Raw genomic sequence first — 24,030 nt, 5'->3', positions numbered from 1 at the left:
GGAGACAGGGTTGAGCAGTGAGGTGGCAAAGTTTGCAGACGACACCAAACTTTTCCGAGTGGTGAAGACCAGAAGTGATTGTGAGGAGCTCCAGAAGGATCTCTTTAAACTGGCAGAATGGGCAACAAAATGGCAGATGCATTTCAATGTCAGTAAGTGTAAGGTCATGCACATTGGGGCAAAAATCAAAACTTTAGATATAGGCTGATGGGTTCTGAGCTGTCTGTAACAGATCAGGAGAGAGACCTTGGGGTGGTGGTGGGCAGGTCGATGAAAGTGTCAACCCAGTGTGCGGCAGCAGTAAAGAAGGCCAATTCTATGCTTGGGATCATTAGAATAGGTATTGAGAACAAAGTGGTTAATATTATAATGCCGTTATACAAATTGATGGTAAGGCCACACCTGGAGTATTGTGTCCAGTTCTGGTCGCTACATTGAACTAGTTTCTGGAGGAAAAATCCATTATGGTTTACAAGCCAAGATGTGTATGTGCAACCTCCTGATTTTAGAAATGGGCTATGTCAGAATGCCAGATGCAAGGGAGGGCACCAGGATGAAGTCTCTTGTTATTTGGTGTGCTCCCTGGGGCATTTGGTGGGCCGCTGTGAGATACAGGAAGCTGGACTAGATGGGCCTATGGCCTGATCCAGTGGGGCTGTTCTTATGTTCTTATGAAGTTGAGTACTTTTACAAAGTGCTAATAATTGGGGGGGGGGGGAGGTGGAATTATGGTGATAGTGAAGTGCTATTTTTCATTTAATGTCTGGTAGTCTGATTCTACTTTAAGAAGATGAATGATTCTATATGTTGCTGCACAAAACTTCTGATTTGTTTAGCTATGTAAAGTGTTTTGTGAACTATTTATTGTTGAAAAGTGGTACGGTATACACATATTCCTAATATTAATAACCTAATTTGTAGCATTGGAAAGTTAATATAACACACTAAAATAAATGTGCTATTTTCAGGAAATATACTTTATTATTGCCTGCTTCATTTCAAATGTCCCATGTTTCCTTCGATTGTGAAGCTGATGTTCTTTAGTGCAGCCATGTACAGTTTCTCTATTTCCTACAACTTACAAAGATGTCAATAAATATGAAGGTTCTCATGAAGTCTTTTCACTTTGTTAAAATCTGTTTGGTGCTCTAGTTTTTCGCTTCTGTGAAGTGGTTGGCACATGAGATCTGTTTGTTTCTTTTTGGTATAATTTTGTGTATGATTTGCCATACACAATAAATAAGTCTTGCTCTTATCAGATTTTTAATTTCTTTTAAATTTCATCTATGTTTGTAGGTTTTTCTTCAATGTCATGAAACCGTGAGAACTGCATATTGAATAAGAAGATGGGAGCAAACAGCAGCAGCATCAGTGAGCTTCCGGAAAATGAGTACTTAAAAAAATTGTCAGGTCGAGAGGCAATTTCGGAGAATGACCCTTTCTGGAATCAGCTGCTTTCTTTTAACTTTAATACTCCCACAAACAGGTATGATTTTTAATAAATCTGATAACATTGTCATTGTTCTAGTTGAATAGGTTTGGGATTTAGCAACTTACTAGTTTGGACTGGGGGTTACGTTGGTTTGAAGCTAGATTTCCAGCTTGCCTGCAAGCTGCACTTCTCTGCAGCCCAAAGCTAGTCATGAAGGCGTGAGCCTTTTACCCTGCTGCATCACTGGTTCTTTGCCAGCTATGTCTGCTGATTTTGCCCTTCAGCTGACAGGATGAGCAAAGAAAGTGATGGAAAAGTGGAATGGGGGAAGCACGGCCGGTGCATCCTCTCTACATGCTGCATGGCATTTAAAGAGTCTTGGGCAGCCCAATCTTGAGCTGCCCAGAGCTGCGGGACCCAGCGACTCCACAAAGGGCTCCCGCCAGATCCAGAACCTCCTGCACTACTGCGGGAGGCTCCTCGGGAGAAGGGGACATTTGTCCCCTTCCCCCGACTAAGGGAAGCAGTCCCGCAATGGGACTACTCACTTTAGCGGTGACTGTTTGGTCGCTGCTAAAGTGAAGGCGCTCGTGTAGGGTGCGCAGCCCTGCCTGAGCGCCCTGGATCCTGCGGAGCTCGGCTCCATGGATCCGCCTCTCCCCTGCCCCCGACACACCTCCCCCATGCCCCCAGCCACACCTCCCCCCTCCCCGGAATGCCTCCCCCACGCCCTGGACACGTCCCCATTTCCCGGAGCCCGGAGGTCACAGGCACCGCTGAGCTGTAGAACACGGGCGCCTGCCCTGCGCTGGCTCAGCGCCGGCCGGAGCTGAGCCAGCTCTGGTGGGAACCTGGCGGTAAGCCCTGCAAACGTGCCTTACGGCATGTTTGCGACTTTGGTCCATGCTGCGCCTGACAGGATTGGGCTCTGAGTCTTTACCCAAGGAAGGCATCTATCAACCCTATTTTGTAGCCAATGATCTTTTCAAGTTTTTTTTAGTGTGAAGTTAGGTTTTGAGTTTTTGCATTTAAGGTAGAAGGCCTTCACTTGTTCCCATGTAGTAGAATCTATATGGGCCTCTTCAGCTTAGAAAAGAGGCGCCTGAGGGGAGACATGATTGAGACATACAAAATTATGCACAGGAAGGATAGAAAGATGCTCTTTACCCTCTCACATAACACCAGAACCAGGGGACATCCACTAAAGTTGAGTGTTGGGAGAGTTAGGACAGAAAAAAGAAAATATTTCTTTACTCAGCATGTGGTTGGTCTGTGGAATTCCTTGCCACAGGATGTGGTGATGGCATCTGGCCTAGATGCTTTTAAAAGAGGATTGGACAAATTTCTGGAGGAAAAATCCATTACGGGTTACAAGACATGATGTGTATGTGCAACTCCTGATTTTAGAAATGGGCTATGTCAGAATGTCAGTGCAAGGGAGGGCACCAGGATGCAAGTCTGTTGTTGTCTTGTGTGCTCCCTGAGGTATTTGGTGGGCCGCTGTGAGATACAGGAAGCTGGACTAGATGGGCCTGTAGCCTGATCCATCAGGACTGTTCTTATGTTCTTAATCACTCTGGAGATAACAGCCTTGGAACTGGTTATAGTAGTAGCTGTTCTTTATAATACTTGTATAGTAAGTTACTTCCATTTGTCACAAGAGGTGCGTATGTGCTTGCTCAACACACCTGCTTCAGACTTTGTTGATGCCATTGTAGATACTCTGGAGAAAAACCTTGGAACTGCCCAGTGCTTTGGAATTGAGTCCATATTCATTGATATCTGCTAATATTCTTGGGAATGTAGAATGTTGCAGAATGAAGAATTTAATAACCACCACTTTTTTAAAGGACATTTTACTCTACCCTTTGATTGTCTTGGATCTGGATTCAGTGCATATTTAACCAAACTTCAGTCATTTTCCCCTATTGTCATATGAATGAGCATTATCATTTGGTGCTTACTGAGATCAGTTGCAACTGACAGTACTTGTGCCTTGATAGAAGGTCTTAGAATGGTTTCTTACGTTTAACACCACAACTAAAAATTTGGGAACAAAAAAATTGCAAAATGTAATGTAATACATTGAGCTCAACACAAGATGGTGCTGGTGCATGAGCTGAGAGGTTTAGTGTGTGTTGTAGATTGGCCAGGGCTGCTTCCAATGTTAGCCACTTCCTACATGAATAGCACTTCCGTATAGGAAATAGCATGGAAACCACAAGTACATTGTCAATCACATACCTATCTGTTTTGCCGCATGTGCTCATGTGGTAGGCTGTGATCGGGTACAGATTCCCAGTGCAGACATGTGCAGTGAAATGGGCATGCCTGCTGTTTGTTTCATGTACATACTATCCAGCTGAAAATTAATTAAATCTGGAAAAGCTTTCTGAAGCAAATGCTGATATTTTACTTGTTCAGTCCTAACGCAGGACTATGGTTTGATGCTGTTTGTCCAAGACTTATGCTTGCGTGCTTCTTTCTCTGCTCATATGCTCTAATTTCTTCTTTCACTCATGATTTACCTGAAAACCATAGCTGCTTTGACTCTGTTTATATAAAAAAGTGGACTAAAAAAAAGTTTTGTTGGTGATAAAAACAACTATTTTTACTATTCACTCAGAGCCCAATCCTGTGGTCGGCAGCACATCTTCATGCCGCTGACCACAGTCGCAAACGTGCTGTAAGGCATGTTCGCGGGGCTCACCACCGGCCTCCCGCTGGTGCTAGTGCAGCGCCAGCCAGTGCTGGGCTAGTGCGGGGCGGTCGCCCAGGTTCAGTGGCTCGGCGGTCTCCCAGACTGCCAAGGTACGGAACAGCAGGCGGGGGCAGGGACGGGGGTGTGGAGGAGGCGTTCCGGGGAAGGGGGGAGGCTGGTGGAGGCCGGTGGGAGGTATGCCGGAGCAGGTGGGAGTAGGATCCGCGGAGCTGAGCTCCTCAGGATCCAGGGCACCCGTGGAGGGCTGTGCTGGATTTTTCTAACCAGTCATTATCCTATCTGAGAATGGAACTTTAAAACAGGAGTCATTATATATCTGGACTTTCAGAAGGCGTTCGACATGGTCCCTCACCAAAGGCTACTGAAAAGCACAGTCAGGGAACAACAACAACAACAACAGTATTTATATACTGCTTTTCAACAAAGTTCACAAAGCGGTTTACAGAGAAAATCAAATATCTAATGGCTCCCTGTCCCAAAAGGGCTCACAATCTAAAAAGATGCAAAAGAATACCAGCAGACAGCCACTAGAACAGACACTGGGGTGTCCCTGGCCTCCAGGGAATTGGAGGACAGGTCCTCTCCTGGATTGAGAATTGGTTGAAGGCCAGGAAACAGAGAGTGGGTGTCAATGGGCAATTTTCACAATGGAGAGAGGTGAAAAGCGGTGTGCCCCAAGGATCTGTCCTGGGACCGGTGCTTTTCAACCTCTTCATAAATGACCTGGAGACAGGGTTGAGCAGTGAGTTGGCAAAGTTTGCAGACGACACCAAACTTTTCCAAGTGGTGAAGACCAGAAGTGATTGTGAGGAGCTCCAGAAGAATCTCTCCAGACTGGCAGAATGGGCAGCAAAATGGCAGATGCGTTTCAGTATCAGTAAGTGTAAGGTCATGCACATTGGGGCAAAAAATCAAAACTTCACATATAGGCTGCTGGGTTCTGAGCTGACAGTGACAGATCAGGAGAGCAATCTTGGGGTGGTGGTGGACAGGTCGATGAAAGTGTTGACCCAATGTGCAGCAGCAGTAAAGAAGGCCAATTCTATGCTTAGGATCATTAGAAAAGCTATTGAGAACAAAACGGCTAATATTATAATGCCGTTGTACAAATCTATGGTAAGGCCACACCTGGAGTATTGTGTCCAGTTCTGGTCGCCGCATCTCAAAAAAGACATAGTGGAAATGGAAAAGGTGCAAAAGAGAGCGACTAAGATGGTTACAGGGCTGGGGCACCTTCCTTATGAGGAAAGGCTGCGGCGTTTGGGCCTCTTCAGCCTAGAAAAGAGACGCCTGAGGGGGGACATGATTGAGACATACAAAATTATGCAGGGGATGGATAGAGTAGATAGAGAGATGCTCTTTACACTCTCACATAACACCAGTACCAGTGGACATCCACTAAAATTGAGTGTTGGGAGAGTTAGAACAGACAAAAGAAAATATTTCTTTACTCAGCGTGTGGTTGGTCTGTGGAACTCCTTGCCACAGGATGTGGTTGATGGCATCTGGCCTAGATGCCTTTAAAAGGGGATTGGACAAGTTTCTGGAGGAAAAATCCGTTACAGGTTACAAGCCATGATGTGCATGTACAACCTCCTGATTTTAGGAATGGGCTATGTCAGAATTCCAGATGCAAGGGAGGGCACCAGAATGGGATCTCTTGTTATCTGGTGTGCTCCCTGGGGCATTTGGTGGGCCGCTGTGAGATACAGGAAGCTGGACTAGATGGGCCTATGGCCTGATCCAGTGGGGCTGTTCTTATGTTCTTATTATTACTGTCTCTCCTTCACTTTTGCACCCTCTGTTTCCCTCCTTGGATTTTCTGGTGTCCCCCTCCCTTTACAGGAGGAATTGTTGTTTTTGAGAACTCCATTGACCAACTTGTTGAATATGTCATTAGTTTGTTCTAGTAAAAATTGTAGTTTGTTCTAGTAAAGATTGTTTTTTGTTTTTTATGATGGACCAGTGCAGTTACCTATGATTTTAGCGTAATTGTCAAACTGATGGTAGCTCCACAAATCTGTTACTCCACAAATCAAAGAGTTTTCACTTGTCTCTTTAAGGAAGCACACACTGTGTCTTGATGCACAAAGAGAGAAGTCTATCTTTCTGTCCTGCCCACTGTACATGTAATAATCTGCTCTTGATCCATGGGAGCTCTTGGGACTCTCATTAATACATCCCCTATGCACATTTATTCACGCATGAATATAAGTTGCTTTTCTACTGGAAATTCTCAAACTAAAACAGAACATGCTGTAAGTTGTGTGTTTTGTTTTACTGCTCCATTTTGTTCTTTTCCTGTGAGCTTTACAAATGGTTGGTTGAAGAACTGTGTGACTTTTTAATGGAAAGACATAAAAATAACTAATTTTTAAGTTGCCTTAATACAGTGCATTAAAAAATGGGTACAATAAATTGCATCAAGCATTTTCATGCTTCAGTATCTTTTCCTGTGTATAGTCCATTAAAGTCTGTAAGTTCCTGTGGTGCAAGCATCATGAATTGACTAATTTTATTTTTGCTAATGATGGGAATGGAAGAAGTTTACTTAGCCAAGAGGCAAAAGAACTCATGAAAACTGTTTCACAGCCCCCCTTTCTCAATTGATTTGGATGCAGTTGTATTCTACGCCTTTGGAAAAGTCAGAAGGATGTCTCTAACATCTGCATTTTTCTGGTGCATATTTTAAGACTTTATTTAAGAGTCCCTTCTCTTGAAACCCTAGTTACTAAACTAAAGGAGAAATATCTTTGAAAAAATTTCAAAGGATTTTTACATGTTCTTGCTCTTCCTTGGAATGCCTGCTTCAGGGGTTAATGGGTCAAAATGTGATTGCTGAGTGGGCACCTCCCATCCATTTGGACATGCGAACCAACCCAAGTCCTGATTCAGAGCTTGGGTGGCCCTTGTTTGGTTTGCCAGCTGTGTGTGGTTCACTGGCAGTTCAAGTGTGGTTTCTCAACAGAGAGATTAATACACATTTCCTTTATGGGGCTTGGAAGATAATAAGGAAGTTCCTTGTGCCTGCTTGTGGTTAAAGGACAGAAATGGCTGCCTAGCTGTGCTGCAGAAGGGGAGAGTGACATTGGAATAGGGGCAGGCAGGTCATATGCTGATGGTTGGCAGGAGTTAAGGGAACGTAGGTGGCAAGGAATGCTGGAATTCATCTGGGTAGACCCCAGCAGCAGCATTACTATGATAAATCTGACAGTGTAGTGCAAAGGAATTTAGTTTTAAAATGCAAGGCAGGGTGAATTTCCATCGTTAAGCTGTTAAATGTCATTTAATTCAACATTGCTCTGACTGTTTAGTCCACGGGTGTCCAAAGTTTTTGGCAGGAGGGCTGCATTGTCTCTCTGACACTGTGTCAGGGGTGGGGGGGGGAAAGAATTAATTTACATTTAAAATTTGAACAAATTTACATAAGTTTACATAAATGAATATATGAAAGATGAACTTGAATGAATGAAGGTCTTGCAATAGCTCAAGGCCTATAAAAGGCCTTGCACAAAGCAAGGCTGGCCTTTCCTTTGCTGCCACTACTGCATCACAGACGTGAAACAACAAGCAGTGGAGGGAGCCCTCATCCCACAGCTCACACAAGAGGACAAACAGTCGCCCTCACGCTGAATGCAGTTGTGTCGGGGCAGTGCGTGCTCCAACAAATCTCTGGAGGGCCAGAGGCTCATTGGAGACTGGGCTCCTTGAGGGCCACGTTGAGAGGCCTTGAGGGCCGCAAGTGGCCCCAGGGCCAGGGTTTGGGCACCCCTGGTTTAGTTAAATGGAAGGAATGGGGTGCGCAAAGTGGCCAAAGCAAGCACCCCCTCCTTTGGGAAGAACCCAGAAGAGACATCACAAAATAGTGCAGTTAATAAAAGAGGATTTCTCAAAGTACAGTTTATAGAGGATTTATCAAAGTGTGGGTCACAAGTTCATGCACAGTGGGTTGTGGGTTGGGCCTGCCCTCCTGCCCCTGGTGTGTTTGGTTTCAAATTGGAGTCATTCTGGAAGGGGAGGGTGCAGGCCCAGCAACGCTTCTGTCCTGAATGACTCATCTAATGCCTTCAGAGGTCTCTATTGTGTTGCGCCAGGCCAACAGCCTACACTGTTGGCCTCTGCAGACTCTGAATGGCCCGCAGAAGCCTCCAAAAGCTACTTCCAGGTTTCGGAAATAACTTCTGAAGCCTGTGGAGTCTGATAGAGTGGCTTACTGGCCTGGTGCAACCCAGCAGAGGTCTTTGGAAATATCCATTGAGTCATTCTGACCAGCAGCATTGTGACCCACCAAGGAAGATGAGGTGAGTTGTGGCATGGAGAGATTGGGAACTGCTGCTGTAGAGCATCCAAAGTGTGCTAGTGTAAAACAAAAATCTGAGAAGCTCTCAAAATTCTGCACAAATAAAAAACTTTTAAACTGGTGTCCAGCAGACACTGTACCGGGCAATTTTCCCTGGAGAGAGCATTCCAAAGGTGTTGCATCAGAAAAGTGGTCACCTGCCTAGACCGAAAGATCTTTGAGAATGATGTTGGTACTTAGACCGGTGAGAAAAGGTGGTTCTTAAGGTGTTTGGGTTCCAAGCCAAAGGGTTATAAAGCCTCTTATTCTCAAATGTGAACAATAAGCGGTGCTTTGACAGATCTCTTCCTTCCAGCACCCCAGATGCTCAGTGCCATTTTCCTGTACTTTGGCTTGAACACCTGAAGAGCATGAAGGCTCTGTCTGTTTGCTTGGGAGAAAGTGGGGGAGATATGTATGGGAATGCCTGGGTGTTGGTGGTCCCTGAAATCAATAGCTATGTTTGGGCCCTGTGGGGAAATTTTTGGGGTTGGATTTGATCGATGGGTCCCTGGATGCCTATCCCTAGGTTCACGTCTCTTGTTCTGTGTAAAGCGCCATGTACCTAGACGTTGCTATGTAAAGTTGATTATACATGGTATGTGCTTCATCTTGCATGTTTAAGTGATGGAGTGTACCTTATAGCTCAAATCAATAGCTGGTGTTTTCAAGTCCGTTTTGACAATATCTGCTGTAACTTTGAGTGGGACCTCTTCAACCACAAGTGTGCTAAATGATATCCTGTTGCTTGGAAAATGCCAGCTTCTCCCCCTCTCCCATCCCTGGCCACTCTGCAAATCAATCAGAAAGTGATTTGAAGTCTAACAGTGCCACTCTGTGGGCTAATGAAAGGATCCATGCTAAACCCCCCCCCCCCCGTGTTTCCATCTTGAAATTCATTCGTTTTCAAATGAGCGGGGCCTCCATAGGGATTGTGGTGCAAAGCAAATGTAATAAATAGGCAGTGTGTGGGTTGCTGCTCTTGAGCCACTTCATGAATCTTGCTTGATGACATGTGGAGGCATTTTCTGTGTAAGTAGGTAAAATAGTTCATCTTCTGTCTTCATAACAGAAAAATTATTTAAGCAGTTTTTCCACCATTTGCACTTTTCCTGCCAGAACGTATCTGTTACTATTTACATTACAGTGGACTCTGCATTTCCCTGTAAGGTTTGCCATAGTAGCTTCCTAAATATGTGCTGTATGTTGGCACTTCCTTGAAGGAGTTAGGAGTGAACATAAGAACAGCCCCATTGGATCAGGCCATAGGCCCCTGTAGTCCATCTTCCTGTATCTCACAGCAGCCCACCAAATGCCCCAGGGAGCACACCAGATAACAAGAGACCTCATTCTGGTGCCCTCCCTTGCATTTGGCATTCTGACATAGCCCATTTCTAAAATCAGGAGGTTGCACATGCACATCATGGCTTGTAACCCGTAATGGATTTTTCCTCCAGAAACTTGTCCAATCCCCTTTTAAAGGTGTCCAAGCCAGACACCACCACCACATCCTGAGGCAAGGAGTTCCACAGACCAACCACATGCTGAGTAAAGAAATATTTTCTTTTGTCTGTCCTAACTCTCCCAACACTCAATTTTAGTGGATGTCCCCTGGTTCTGGTGTTACGTGAGAGTGTAAAGAGCATCTCTCTATCCACTCTGTCCATCCCCTGCATAATTTTGTATGTCTCAATCATGTCTCCCTCAGGTGCCTCTTTTCTAGGCTGAAGAGGCCCAAACGCCGTGGCCTTTCCTCATATGGAAGATGCCCCAGCCCCGTAATCATCTTAGTCACTCTCTTTTGCACGTTTTCCTTTTCCACTATGTCTTTTTTGTAGATTGTAGATTTTTTATAGATTTTGTAGTGTAGATTTAAAGGGAGAGTACTATGCTTGCTATTTACTGGAAAATAATCTGAGATGTAATCTGCGAAATAGAAATATACATTTTTGTCTTGCTGTGGATGATGATGATGATGATGATTTACAGGAATATGGTGAATTTGATAAGTTAGGGAACTTTGGGAAGAACAGAGAGTCTTGAAAATATGAAGACAAAATTGACTTGTAGAGACTTGGATCCAAACTTCTGCTTGGGCATGAAGGAGTATGTGCTGCTAATTTTTCACGACTGTAAACACCTCCCGCCATATCATTTCATAGCTGGGATGGGCAAACGTTTTGGCAGGAGGGCCACATCATCTCTTTGGCATTTCAAATTTGAATAAATTTACATAAATGAAGACATTAGAGAAGACTTGTAAGAGTGAATGAATTTTACTGAACTTATTTATAATACACATGAGGACTATAATATAGGCACATAGAACCACATAAGAACTATGAACTGTTTGCCATGTACCTCTTGTGTGAAAACGTATAGACCAAGCCAGAAATGCACGGCAGCATAAGTTGTTCAGAGGCAATGGGGGGGGGGATTAAATAATGCCCAAAGAAAAGCAGAAGACACATGGAGGCTATAAAAGGCCTTGATCTAACTTGGCCCGCAGCTCGTGTCTGGTGGTTATGACCAGCAGTCGCAGGCCAGCACTGGCTCCAACAGTCTCCAATGGGCCAGAGGCTCATTGGAGACTAGGGGCTCCCTGTGGACTAGATTGGGGGACCCTAAGAGTCGCAAATGACCCCTTGATCGAGGTTTACCCACCCTTTTTTCAGAGCACGAGTGGTGTCACCTATGTTGGTGTTGGCATAGGCTAGGTTGCATTTTAGATGAAGGCCTACACAGCTTATCCCTGAAACCCACTTTATAGTGGGCGGTGATAGAGTAATACACAAGACATGCAGAGATTCTCCCTGCTTCCTCCAGTCCTAGCCAATCAGGTTGTTCTCAGGGAATCTTTGAATGCAGAGGGTCCATTGGATGAGTGCCCACCTGTTCACTTGCTAGTTTGAATTGTTGACTGAAATCCAGGCAGGTATGCTGATGATGGAGGGCAGAGAAGGAGTGCATGTGCTTTGCATGCCCAGAAAGGGCTTTTCCCCCTCAAGAGCCCAGTGCAACCTGGCACCAGTTCTGCTTCTGATGGTCATAGAAACAGAGATACAATCACTTCTTGGGGTGAGGGCCCTAAATCTGAAACAGGTTTGCAAGCCCTGACTAAGAACTCTGATAAGTGTTAATCATGGTTAACATTGGTGAAGTTGTAATGCTAAACCATGCCTAAGAGAGGGGAACACTGTGCCAGAGATAAGAGGACAGCCACAAGCCTATAACCCACTTCTTATTTTTTAAATATTGTTGAGGTGTTATGTCTGTATCAGATCAACAAGGTAGATATGAAATTGTAATTTCTCTAATTTCCAGTATAGGGGTTTACCTTTATAAGTTGGAGTTGGGTACCAGAAAGCTTGTGTGTATAGTGAAGCAACTTAAGAAAATTAAGATGAATTTTCCATAAGAATTACACGTGGGCTATTTTAATACACTGGTTCGGAACACGTAGATTTGACCAACCATGAGTTCCAAACCTGCCATGGAGGGCCCCACCTGAGCTCCTGGATGCAACTTAAAGCACCTTCTGGTCACATTCAGGAGCCTTTCGGAGGGCCTCAAAACACCTCCAGATGTGACTGGAAGTGTCCTGAAGTGAGGTGAGTGCCCAGATCTGCAGTCCATGGATTTCGGCATCTGCGGAACATTGCCCCCCCCCACGATACCAAGGGCCAACTGTAGTGTAAATAGGAGTTAATGGGAACCATATGTACGCACGTGCTCTTCATTGGACTTAAACTGGGGGATTCTCTCCCTAAAGAAACAATAGAATAAGGTAGAGATGTGGACTATAGAGTGGCATGCATTTTTAAACACGTATTAACCACTGTGGGCCCTGCAGGCAGCCTCCCATGACACCAATTGGGAACTTTGTGTCAGGCAGAAGGAAGAAGAGGAAGAATCGGAAGAGAGGATGAGTTGGTGAGGGGCACATCCCCAAACCTGCCACCTCATAGAGTCTAGACTGGCTCCATCCTTTTCTTGTACAGTAGTGTGCGAGAGGAGGATGGGGAGAGCTTATTTCTCAAAAGGCACAGCACCCAAAGCTTGTTAGTGGATCTGCAACCGAAAAACATCCTCCATTGAGAAGGAATACATCTTGATGATAAGCAGCCAACTGGACTGCTTTAAAATGTGGGGGAAATTGGAGAAGTCCCATTTCAGATCGGGAATTGTAATGTGCATTGTAGTAAAATGAATAAAGTTTTTAAAAAACCATTTGTTTTTAATTATAGCTGTCTGTTTCTTGGGTTGAGAAAGCAGACCACCTAGGAGATGAAGCTTTAACGCTTCTTGTGTGTAATCGATAGGCTTCTTTAGATTTCTTAGCTTTGTATTCATATTCCTCCATGTTCTGTTTCTTTGTGTGTGTGTGATACTTTTGGGAGAATCAGGTTATGCTTCTGGTGTACAGTGCCCTGTGTTTGCATGATCAGACACCCCTGTAACTACAGCAGTAGTGGTATCTGCTGTGCTCAGTCAGAAAGCATTTTCAGAACTAAAAGTGCATTCTAGTGTGGAGCAGCTGAACCATGAATGACTCAAAATGCTCACATGGAGTTTTGCCTTTGGCCACTGTCTCCAGCTTGCCACTCCACCGGGTGTTGCGACCCTTTTCTGACTTGTTCCCAAGTGAAACGGAAGGGGGAAAAAGAGGGCAAGCTGCTCCAGCTTGAAATAACTTTTCCCCTCCTACTTGGTGCTTATGAATGGTGCTTGGTGATTTGGAGTGCTCCCCTCTTTGCTTATAATTGAAGATCAGTCTGAAACTGGAAGTGGGTTCGAATTAGAGATAAGAGCTGTTTAGAGCAGCGGGGAAGCCTGCAGCGGGAGCTTCGAGCCCCCTGCTCTCTGCTGAAGGCCAGCATTGCCCCTGGTAAGTGTAAAAGCCCCTTGGTTGCGGCAGTGGGTGATTGCTGCAGTGCCATCGCTGCCATCCCTGCAGGGCCACTCCCCTGAAGGGGGAATACCCTGCTTCCAGTTCCCCTGGTGGGTCATGACCCACCAGTTTTTGAATCTGTGTTCTACAGGCAATAGCTTGCTTAGGAAAATGTGTGTCTGCTGATGAACACAAATGCTGTTTGTTGTGTCAGGTGCAGCAGGGTTTGTGTGATTTGCTGGGGGAGGATTGAAGGTGGAAGGGATGTAACCCTTTTTGGGTTTACAGATTATCTGCCCCCACTCCTTGGCCCTTTCTCCTCACAGATAGGGTTCTGATCTGGGACCCTGGTTAGGAGGAAAACCAACCATTTTAGAAATGGCTGGTGGTGGGCATTTCCAGGAGCGACTTAGCAGTAGTGTGACTGCCTAGCGCCACCTGGCTTGTAGCATGTAGTTCTGCTCTGTGGGTGAGCAGTAGTGAGTAATATCTGTAATATTGCTATTCCACTGTGCAGTTTGCTATTTACTAGTCTGTTCTTGCTTTGTACAGCTCAGGACTTCCTTGGAGCATGGCACCAGGAAAGAGCCATTTGTTAAATTTCATTCCCATTATCTCATTATACTGCCTTTTATGGTTTTGAATTTTGAAGTTCCATTTGTAAGCCACCCTAAGAATACATGTGATTTTAAGGGCAGGATAATACATTAGCTTAAATAAAAATGTGTCTTGAAGGTGAATGAGAGAGCTAGACCTTCCTGAAATGAATTTGGCTTATATTTTGATACTTTGGGGAGGTTTAAGTTCAGCATACTCTTTGAATACTTGTTACAATTGAGGAATCCTATGGAAAACAAGTGGGTTGATTGTACAATTATCTGATAAGCAGGTGGACTAGGAATGTTCAAAAACATCATTGCATGAGTAGATGCTTGAATTTCAACATGGCTCTTGAGCAGATTTTTGCAGTAAGTGCAATCTTTCCTTCTGCAGTGGTTTGATTTCACTAAGTCAGTGGTACTCAAACTTTTCCAGCCAGTAGCTCCCTTGACCCCTGTGGCTGTTGGCCATGACTCCCCATCATGTTTCTGAGGGCTGGAAGTGACATCATTAAACAGGAAGTGGCCAGAAATATTAAATATATTAAATATAATATTATATTATATTTATTATAATATAATATTAAATATTAAATATATATATTAACTATATTAATATTAATTATATTAATCATATCATTAATTAAATGCAGATCTTAAAAATATATTATTAATACACAGCAATATACATGCTTTATAAATGATCAGCTGCTGATCACTGTTGGAGACAGGATACTGGAGTAGGTAGATTTTGTCTGGTCCAGGAGAACTCATTTTTTTAAACTTTGAAAGCATACCAATAGAATTGTTTTATCAAATGAACTTTGTGAACAACCAGTCTGACCAACATTACACACACACACCCCTGTGGACCCCAATCCAACCAGTCATTTCTCCCATTCTCCCTGGATAGGATTGAACCCTTTATTAATTTAATGAAATTAAATTTTTCCAGCAGCTGGTGGGGAAAACAAAAATAGACCATGAAAATATGTCAGAGCTGATAAGGGTTTGGTTAGGAAGCTGTATCCTGTATCCTTTGTAAATTTGTATCCTTTATTAGGAGATGCACAGCTAAAGCCTATGCATGTCTACTCAGAAGTAAGTCCCATTAGAGTCAATGAGGCTTACTCCCAGGAAAGTGTGGATAGGATTGGGCTGGCAATCACTTCATCAATGGCTGATAAGTATTCCCTTCAAATAGCAAGAGTCATCACTTTAAAAATGCAGCCTCTCCTCTTCAGTCAAACAACAAGATTAATAAATAAGTTTTAAAACACTCTCGCCACTCTAAAAGCCACTCTTGAAGCTGAGCAACTCCCTTTTCTTCTGCTTTAAAAAAAAGCACAGAAGACAGCTTGTATTCTGCCCAGGGGTGTGACTGTATCCCTTCAAGAGGACATCCAGCACCTCCTTTTTGAGTTCCTGGCGCCTCCCTAAAGAGCTGAGCCGCACAGTTTGAATAACACTGCACTAAGTGGATGGCAAATAGCTTCCCCTTAACTTGGGAAGCAAGCAATGTGGCTGAGTTCAGTGGGTGCATGCTGTTCTTTTCTTTGTTGTAATTCCCAAAGAAGCAGATTATGTGATGCAAATATATGCAAATTCAGCTTTTCTTGGTGCAGCATTTTGGTTGTTTTTAAAGCACAAAATATACACATTACTGTGTATAGCCAGTGGCACTCTGTTCCCTGCTTCCCTTGCAGCTCTTGCCACAGCCAAGATTTCTGCTTGGGACTACTGCCTGCAACCTATTGGCCACAGGAGACCTGTTAAAAAATATGGGATGGTAAACTAAACAATGGGCAATGAATGACATGCTGGAGAAAAACATGGTGCACAACTTTGGGATGAATGGAGAAGGCATGCCAGATTCTCATTAGCAACTGTAAAACATGAGGCACACCCCTGTCCGCTCCTGTATCCTCTGTGTACTTCAGACAACTCGGAGGGAAAGGGAATCTTTCTCTACTGGATGGAACAATAAGACTACAGCCCTTCTCTGAGTCCTCTGGCAAATGTAGAGACACTTCATGCTGAGTTTTTTTGCAGACATTACGAAAAGCAATAGAAAAAATTCTTACGTCTTCTAAACATAAAGCCTGGTACAAAGTGCATGAGTGGTCCCTTCGCTTCTGCAAGTTTGAGTCTTGCTCTTGTGGGGTTTCACCCAGAATTAAGAATTTTTTTTACTGCTTCTGAGTAACTTTCTGCCTTGTGGGGCAAGGTGAGGTCCAGGTTACCACAGCGAATAACAAATAAGGCTGCCCAAAATATGTGGATGTCTGCTGAAAAGCTTATGTTTCTGCAACTGTTCTTTACAGTTATTGAATGTTAAATTTTATGTCTTCAGTTTGAAGTGATGTGTTATTTTCAGGTTGGTAGATGTAAAGACATGTGCAGATACAATTAAAGATGTACAGACACCTCTTGTTTCACCTGGAGTGTTATGTTCTTGAAAATCAGTGCGTATCTCAAAAAAGTGTCAATTTAAAAATACCATCTCATTCTTGTTGTTTTTTTTTTGGTAAACCCCTTTGAAAACTTTCCTTAATCTACTTATCTAACATCTGTATTTATTGTATTGGCAACCTTCAGTCTCGAAAGACTATGGTATCGCGCTCTGAAAGGTGGTTCTGGCACAGCGTCTAGTGTGGCTGAAAAGGCCAATCCGGGAGTGACAATCCCTTCCACACCGGGAGCAAGTGCAGTCTGTCCCTGGTCTGTCTCCCTGGCTATGGGCCTTCCTTCTTTGCCTCTTAGCCTCAGACTGTCGGCAAAGTGTCTCTTCAAACTGGGAAAGACCATGCTGCACAGCCTGCCTCCAAGCGGGCCACTCAGAGGCCAGGGTTTCCTACTTGTTGAGGTCCATCCCTAAGGCCTTCAGATCCCTCTTGCAGATGTCCTTGTATCGCAGCTGTGGTCTACCTGTAGGGCGCTTTCCTTGCATGAGTTCTCCATAGAGGAGATCCTTTGGGATCCGGCCATCATCCATTCTCACGACATGACCAAGCCAACGCAGGCATCTCTGTTTCAGCAGTGAATATGACAGGGGTGACTGCAACAACTACCGCGGCATCTCTCTCCTTAGCGTTGTAGGAAAGCTGTTTGCCCGAGTTGCACTAAAGAGGCTCCAGGTACTTGCAGAGAGCGTCTATCCAGAATCGCAGTGTGGATTCCGAGCCAACAGGTCCACCACTGATATGGTATTCTCCCTTAGACAACTGCAGGAGAAATGCAGGGAACAACGACAGCCACTCTTTATAGCCTTCATAGATCTCACAAAGGCTTTCGACCTGGTCAGCAGAGACGGCCTCTTCAAGATTCTCCCCAAGATCGGATGTCCACCCAGGCTCCTCAGCATCATCAGATCTTTCCACAAGGACATGAAGGGCACTGTTGTCTTCGATGGCTCCACATCAGACCCTTTTGACATCCGAAGCAGAGTGAAGCAGGGCTGTGTTCTTGCACCAACCTTGTTTGGGATTTTCTTCACTGTCCTGCTGAAGCAGGCCTTTGGAACTGCAACAGAAGGCATCTATCTCCGGACCAGATCAGACGGAAAGCTCTTCAACCTCTCCAGACTGAGAGCAAAATCCAAAGTCCAGCTGAAATGTCTGCGTGACTTCCTCTTTGCCGACGATGCAGCTGTCACTACCCACTCTGCCAAAGATCTCCAGCAGCTCATGGATCGTTTTAGCAAGGCCTGCCAAGATTTTGGACTGACAATCAGCCTGAAGAAAACACAGGTCATGGTTCAGGATGTGGACTCACCTCCCTGCATTACAATCTCTGAGCATGAACTGGAGGTTGTCCATGACTTTGTGTACCTTGGCTCAACGATCTCCAACACTCTTTCTCTCGATGCCGAGCTAAACAAGCGCATCGGTAAAGCAGCTACCACGTTTTCCAGACTCACGAAGAGAGTCTGGTCCAACAAGAAGCTGACGGAACATACCAAGATCCAGGTCTACAGAGCTTGCGTCCTGAGTACACTTCTGTACTGCAGCGAGTCATGGACTCTTCGCTCACAACAGGAGAGGAAACTGAGCGCTTTCCACATGCGCTGCCTCCGACGCATCCTCGGCATCACCTGGCAGGACAAAGTTCCAAACAACACAGTCCTGGAACGTGCTAACATCTGTAAACAATGGTATATTGTGTGTTACAGTGCTATTATAATGGGTCCTCCTTATCTGCGGGTTTTGCACCCATGGATCTAACTCAACATGGGTGCTGATCCTATGCCTGGAGGGGATCAGAGACCTCTCAGATGTGACTAGAAGCTTCTTCCTGTCACTTTTGGGAGGTCCTCACCTCATAAATCCTCCTGGTCATGTCCAGGAGATCCTGTGAGGGCCAACCACAGATTTGATTATCCACAGCAATCAGTATCCTAGGGATCCTGGTACAGATTTCCCATAGATACCAAGGGCCCACTGTATAATTGAGTGAATGACAAAAATTGAGCTGTTAGGGAAATTTTGACTTGAAGCATCGTTCTATATGTGTTGCATTCTAGTAGCTGGAGTAAAAGTGGTGCTGTGTGGTTTTAGCTTACAGATATTTATTGCTTTTCTTTAAAACAAAACAAAACAGTACCCCATACTTTCCTTATTAACGACTGGCTTCCGCAAGTTCAGAGTGTTGGTTATAATCAATTGCTTTCTTTTGTTCTCCAGTGCCGAGTTAAAACTTTTGGAAGAAGCTGCTATCTCAGTCTGCAAATCTTTAGGTAGGAGGCTATTTTGATGTTGGCATTTATTTCTGTGTTCTTCATATTGTCAGTTTTCCTAGTAAATCACACTGCTCTATAAACCTTTGTATCTGTGGTGTATTTAATATTTCCCATCTGTGCTCTGTGCGTGAGATTTTGAAAGCCACTTTGCTCATAGAGCTCGGTGTACACATATTGTATCCGCATGTGCTGTTTGAACATAAAGTTTTCACAGATTTGTGCTTTATTTTGCAGGCTGCCACAGGAAGTGGCTTGGGCACAGTATATTAAGTTGTAGTAGAACAGGTTGTTGTTTTTCATCTTTTTGAAAAAGGTTTTTTGAAATATTTGTTCAAAGAGGAATATGTGTAGGAGGTAAAAGCAGAGATGGAGTATGAAAAGGCATCTGGAATCTCTTAGATGCTTTAATTTTTTTAATTCTCAATTTTGAACTTTTCTAAAATGTATTTTGAATTTAAACCTGCCCATAAGAATTGTCTTGCTTTATCGGATCAAGTCACACTGCCTCTGAATAAGGAGGTGTACATTAAAAAAATATTTTGGCAGTTCTGTCCTATCACATAGTTCCACAGAGTTGTTGATCAGGCATATGGTGCTGGTTCTGTTTAGCTGTCATGCTTAATAGCTGTTGACAGACTTATCCCCCATGAATTTGTCTAATCTTTTATTAAGACCGTTGAGGACGAAACTGGTCATTATGAGAGGCATAGGGCTGCCACCAAAAATGGCAAATCCATCTTGAGTTCTCTTTTTGGACTCAAGTTGTGATGTCATGATGCGACTGTGCCTTGCCCACATCATTGGCCAACCCTGAAAGGGGTGGGAAAAGCTCACAGCATTGTGATTTCACTGTGCAGAGTAAGTGCTTCTACATACGGTATTAATAGAGAAAGGGGGCAAAACAAGGGCATTCTGTTTTCAGAGATGGTTCTTTATGATCTGCAACATCACATTCCATCCCACCGTAGCTGTTGTTGCCATTGTTTTATACGGCAATATGGTGGCAGATATAGATGTGAGATAGGCTGCAATTTAGAATTCCATAGGTTGGTTATTAAGAAATGTCTAAACTGCTCTTCAGACACAACTCTCAGGACATTGTAGAGAACTAAAAATGATAAAAATATATTTAGAAGAATAAATACAATAAAATAGCTTAGCAAGTAATCATAGTAAAATCACAGTTAGCAGAAATAAAACCAATTTTGGTTAAAGACTAATAGAAGACCTTCTGGTAGACCTGCCTTTGTTTGATATGTCCACACTTTTAAGGGAAGGCAAAGCACCTTGGGGAGCATTCTACAGTAGCAGAGAGGACAGGATGCGAATTCTTAAAACCTCATTCATCTGTGAGTTCTGTAAACCAAGGTACACTGCTTCACTCAGCCAGGGCCACAGCAGTGACAGTATCTGGATAGACTGAAGAGCTGTATGTTCAGTCTGCCTAGTCCTGGGTTACAGGGAAGTTCAGCGGTTTGCCATGTCTCTTGGCTCTCCAGATGCTACTGTATGAGGGGATTTTAACAGAAATCCCTGAGGTTTCATGTTCCCCTGGGAGGAATTTTTTTGCCCAGATGGCCCCTCCATCGGATCTTATAGTCTGGGCTGGTGGCAGCAAATATTCCTCCGAGGCTTTTCTCCGTTCCACTTTCCCCAACAAAGGGAACATGGGAAGGAGGAAAGGGAGCGTACACTAACAACTAGGCGCTACTTCCCTGGATCGGCTTGCTCTCTCTTGGGAGACCCCTCTTGCCCATGCGAGTCATCATAACCACATTGTATGAGTTCTTCAATAAGGCTGCCAAAAAAATCCTGTGTTCGCTGCCTATGTTCCAACCTGTCAGATATTTGAATTTGTCCTTTTTTCAACCCAGCCTTAAGCACATTTACTAGGAAATAAGTATCCTTGTGTTCAGTTGGGCTTATCTTAATCAAGAGTGTGAAGAATTGCAATTTTCCGGTTTTAAATTTAAAATGCAAGGTACCTATTCTGAAACGCTGTGTAACCTATTCAATGCTTTCTTCTAGTGGAGAACAATCCCCGAACAGGAAACCTTGCAGCACTCATCAAAGTATTTCTTTCCAGAACCAAAGAATTAAAAATTTCAGCAGAATGTCAAAAGTAAGTGCAGCATGTTTATAGGTTTGTTCGTGTTAGGTTTTCCTGATTTTTAAATCCAGGAATATTGGTGAGTTGGCTCACTTGTCTGTCTCAGGGCAGGTGGATCGCTTGAGCTGGAAAGCTACTTGTCCAGGTGTATAACTATGTGCATGGTTGACTTATGAACATTTTAGATCAATCTTGGAAACTGTGGTATTGAGTTTCCTGTAAATATTTTAGGCTGTGTGTTTTGAAGCATCTCAAACAGTAGGCCTAGCAAAGTCAAGCAAGACCTAATCAGGTCTGGGCAAATCTAAAACAAACTCAGATGAACTAGTTAAAAGTTCTCATCCTTATCTATAATAGTGCAGAGCCATAGTCTCCTAAGATTCCTGATGGATAGATTTTTTTTGAAGAAGAAACTCTTGTGAAAATATGAATGGCTTCCTCTCTTGTGGTTTTAAATATAGGCTTTAATAAAGGCTTTAAATAGATGCTTTTTTCATTTCAACCAACCTTCTGCTTATGAAGTTGCCTTTTCAAAGTGCCTGACATTATTCATGTTTTAGGTATGATGTTCTTTTTCAGATCTGCCTAAATATTTTATTACTTGATGGCGCTAGTTATATTATCTGATTTGAAATATTTGTAGTACGATGCCCTGGTGGCTCTTGTTTGTTTTTTAAATAAAAAAGTAAATAATTGGGGACATCTCTCAGCATCACTCTTTGGCCCAATCAAGGTACACACAAAAATATGTGGAAAGTACTCAGAGAGCAATTCCTACCTCCCATAACCTCAGAGAAGCCTGCCTCAAGCGTGCTGTGGAATTGGTACAAAATTCTGCCAGGGCTCCTTCATTTATGACCAAGAGTCCTGCTTACTGTTGGCCTCCCATCAGCAGACTGAATGGGCTAGTCTGTATTGTGTCAAATAACAACAGCAAAGGTCAGACAATATTTTATTTTTTAAATTACGTCTTGCCTTTTTCAAAGTGACTCGCAAAAATAATGTTAAATCAAATTAAATTACAAAAGAATAAATGGCAGGGGGAGAGAGGATAAAGAAATTTAAATACTCAGGAACAAACTTGCACCATACAATTAGCCCATGACACTTGCTTTTTGTTTCTGGTGGTGGCTGGCTGCTAGCGGAGCCCAAGAAGACAGTCAGCTTGTCATGGCAGCTGACTGGCGGCAGATTATAGAAAGTAAATGGCCAGCTGAATACAGGATGCCCACTTGAGTCCCACACTTTTCTACAAATATTGCATGCATGTTAATATCAGCAGAATCTGAAGTTATGCCTACACAGGTACTTTCAGGGTTGAGATTTTAATCAGTATGTGAAGTCCTGTCTCCTAAATATCTTTAATCAGATAACTTATTTTAAGTAATAGATCTTGAACATTTCAAAACTACAAAATGAGGTACAATGTTGAAAAACAGCAGCATCTTAATAGACTTGCTGTTGGTTCTCAGTTACACAATGAATAGTTGCATACAAAACTTTATGTTAATCTCTGGCATGTCTCTTATGCAGTGCAATGCTGTCTCATTATATGCTGACGGTGGGAAAGGGAGACAATTAAAATGACATCCAAGGACTTCATTTTGTAGTCTGTGACTAAATAATTCCTTGGAGCATAAATGTTTTAAGATAAGGATTTAGCAATTGTTTTATGTGTGTATTTCATTTAGAATGTAGCAATCACTTTTGATGATGTGCTACCAGCTGTCTAGTTTGCAAAATAAACATTTGTTTTTCAGCTTAATGATTATTTTTAGGAGTATTTACAAACCAGCTTGACAAAGCTTTGCAGTTAAACCTCAATTTGTTTTAAATCCAGCGCATTATCTCAAGAATACTCTGCATTAAAACCGGATAGAAAACATGAAATTCTACTTTCTCTGTTTTCCTCCTAATAAAGAGGGACTTTATTTTTGCTTTACTGAAAAGGGCCATATTCTGGCAGTTCGTTGGCATAACTGGAGTAGAAGTTGTATTCTCTTCTTACTCCATCTGGGAAGGTTCTGGGAAAGGGAAGAAGTGTCCCTAGTTGTTTTAGGGATGAATACACCAAAGAATCTGCTTGCAACAGAAACAGCATACAAAGCTATCTTAATAATTCCCTGTACTCCTGTTCCTTACATTAACATGGTGATGGTTAGTGATGTTTGAACATTGTTTGAAGGTGCCTTATGCTGGGTCAGACCAGTGACACCTCTAGCCCAATATTTCTACTCTGACTGGCAGTTGCTCTCCAGTGTCTTGGAAGGAGAATCTTTCCTTGCTCTGCTTCTTAATATCCCTTTAACTGGAGATGCCAAGGAGAGGACCTGGAGCTTTTTGTATTTAAAACATGTACTTCGCTGCTGAGGTATATGAGCCCTTCCCTGTAATGTTATTCTGTTGTTCTTCAGATAAAGTCAAAGCCTTTTTAAAATTAAAAGCTTTATATTGATATCTTCCTTTTTTAAAAATTTTGTGTGCGGCATTTTTGATTTACCCAAGAGCTTTGTTTAGCTCATTTAAGGTGACTGGCAAGTACACTGTTTGATGCAGCAAATGCTGTCTATTTATTGGGTATATAATGTGCCTCTGATGCTTCTGTTTCTCTTCTAGCCACCTCTTTATCTGGCAGGCTCACAATGCCCTGTTTATTATTTGCTGCTTGCTCAAAGTGTTGATCTGTCAGATGGCAGAAGAGGAGCTGCAACTTCATTTTACCTATGAGGAGAGAACACCAGGCTCTTATGGTAAATATTTAACGGTTCTAATGAGACCCAGTTTCTAATGAGACGCACACATTTTATGTTACACTTTTAGCCAGAAAATAAAAGATTAGGTTTACAGCCATGAACTTGTGTAGGTTTTTATATACTATTTCCCTGCAAATAGATTATTTTTATTTTTTTTCACCAGTCTGGTGACTGATAACAGTGTGTCTTTGTGTGTGCACATGTTCACACGCACCTGCCCAGAATGTGCTTTAAGGCTGCTTCCGGGGCCACGTGTGTGTCCTGGCAGACCAAAGGAAAATTGCTGATAATATTCTGATTGATCTGGATTTTGATGCCACAGCATGTCCACTAAAGCCACATTTTTAATAAACTGAGTAATCACTCCCCCCCACCCCTGTTGATGTAACTGGGCTCTGCTTTCTTGTAAAGGCTCTTGGCCACCTCCAAAATTCAAAGAGAGTTAC

General features: G+C 43.3%; 1 protein-coding gene across 2 annotated transcripts in view; it reads left to right on the top strand.

Moving 5' to 3' along the window:
- Positions 1–24,030, top strand: part of DYM (dymeclin) — a 218,900-nt gene that overhangs the window by 16,560 nt on the left and 178,310 nt on the right. For both annotated transcript variants that reach the window (XM_066615843.1, XM_066615842.1), the window contains exons 2-5: positions 1,297–1,486; positions 18,666–18,718; positions 20,750–20,843; positions 23,448–23,581. In XM_066615843.1, coding sequence (XP_066471940.1) covers positions 1,347–1,486; positions 18,666–18,718; positions 20,750–20,843; positions 23,448–23,581 — 421 coding nt within the window. In that variant the 5' untranslated portion in view covers positions 1,297–1,346. The remainder of the gene's footprint in view (positions 1–1,296; positions 1,487–18,665; positions 18,719–20,749; positions 20,844–23,447; positions 23,582–24,030) is intronic.

Source organism: Tiliqua scincoides, chromosome 2 (genome assembly GCF_035046505.1).
Source record: "Tiliqua scincoides isolate rTilSci1 chromosome 2, rTilSci1.hap2, whole genome shotgun sequence".
NCBI classification, from domain to species: domain Eukaryota; kingdom Metazoa; phylum Chordata; class Lepidosauria; order Squamata; family Scincidae; genus Tiliqua; species Tiliqua scincoides.
Note: the sequence above shows the minus strand (reverse complement) of the source record. Positions and strands in the feature narration are given on the sequence as shown.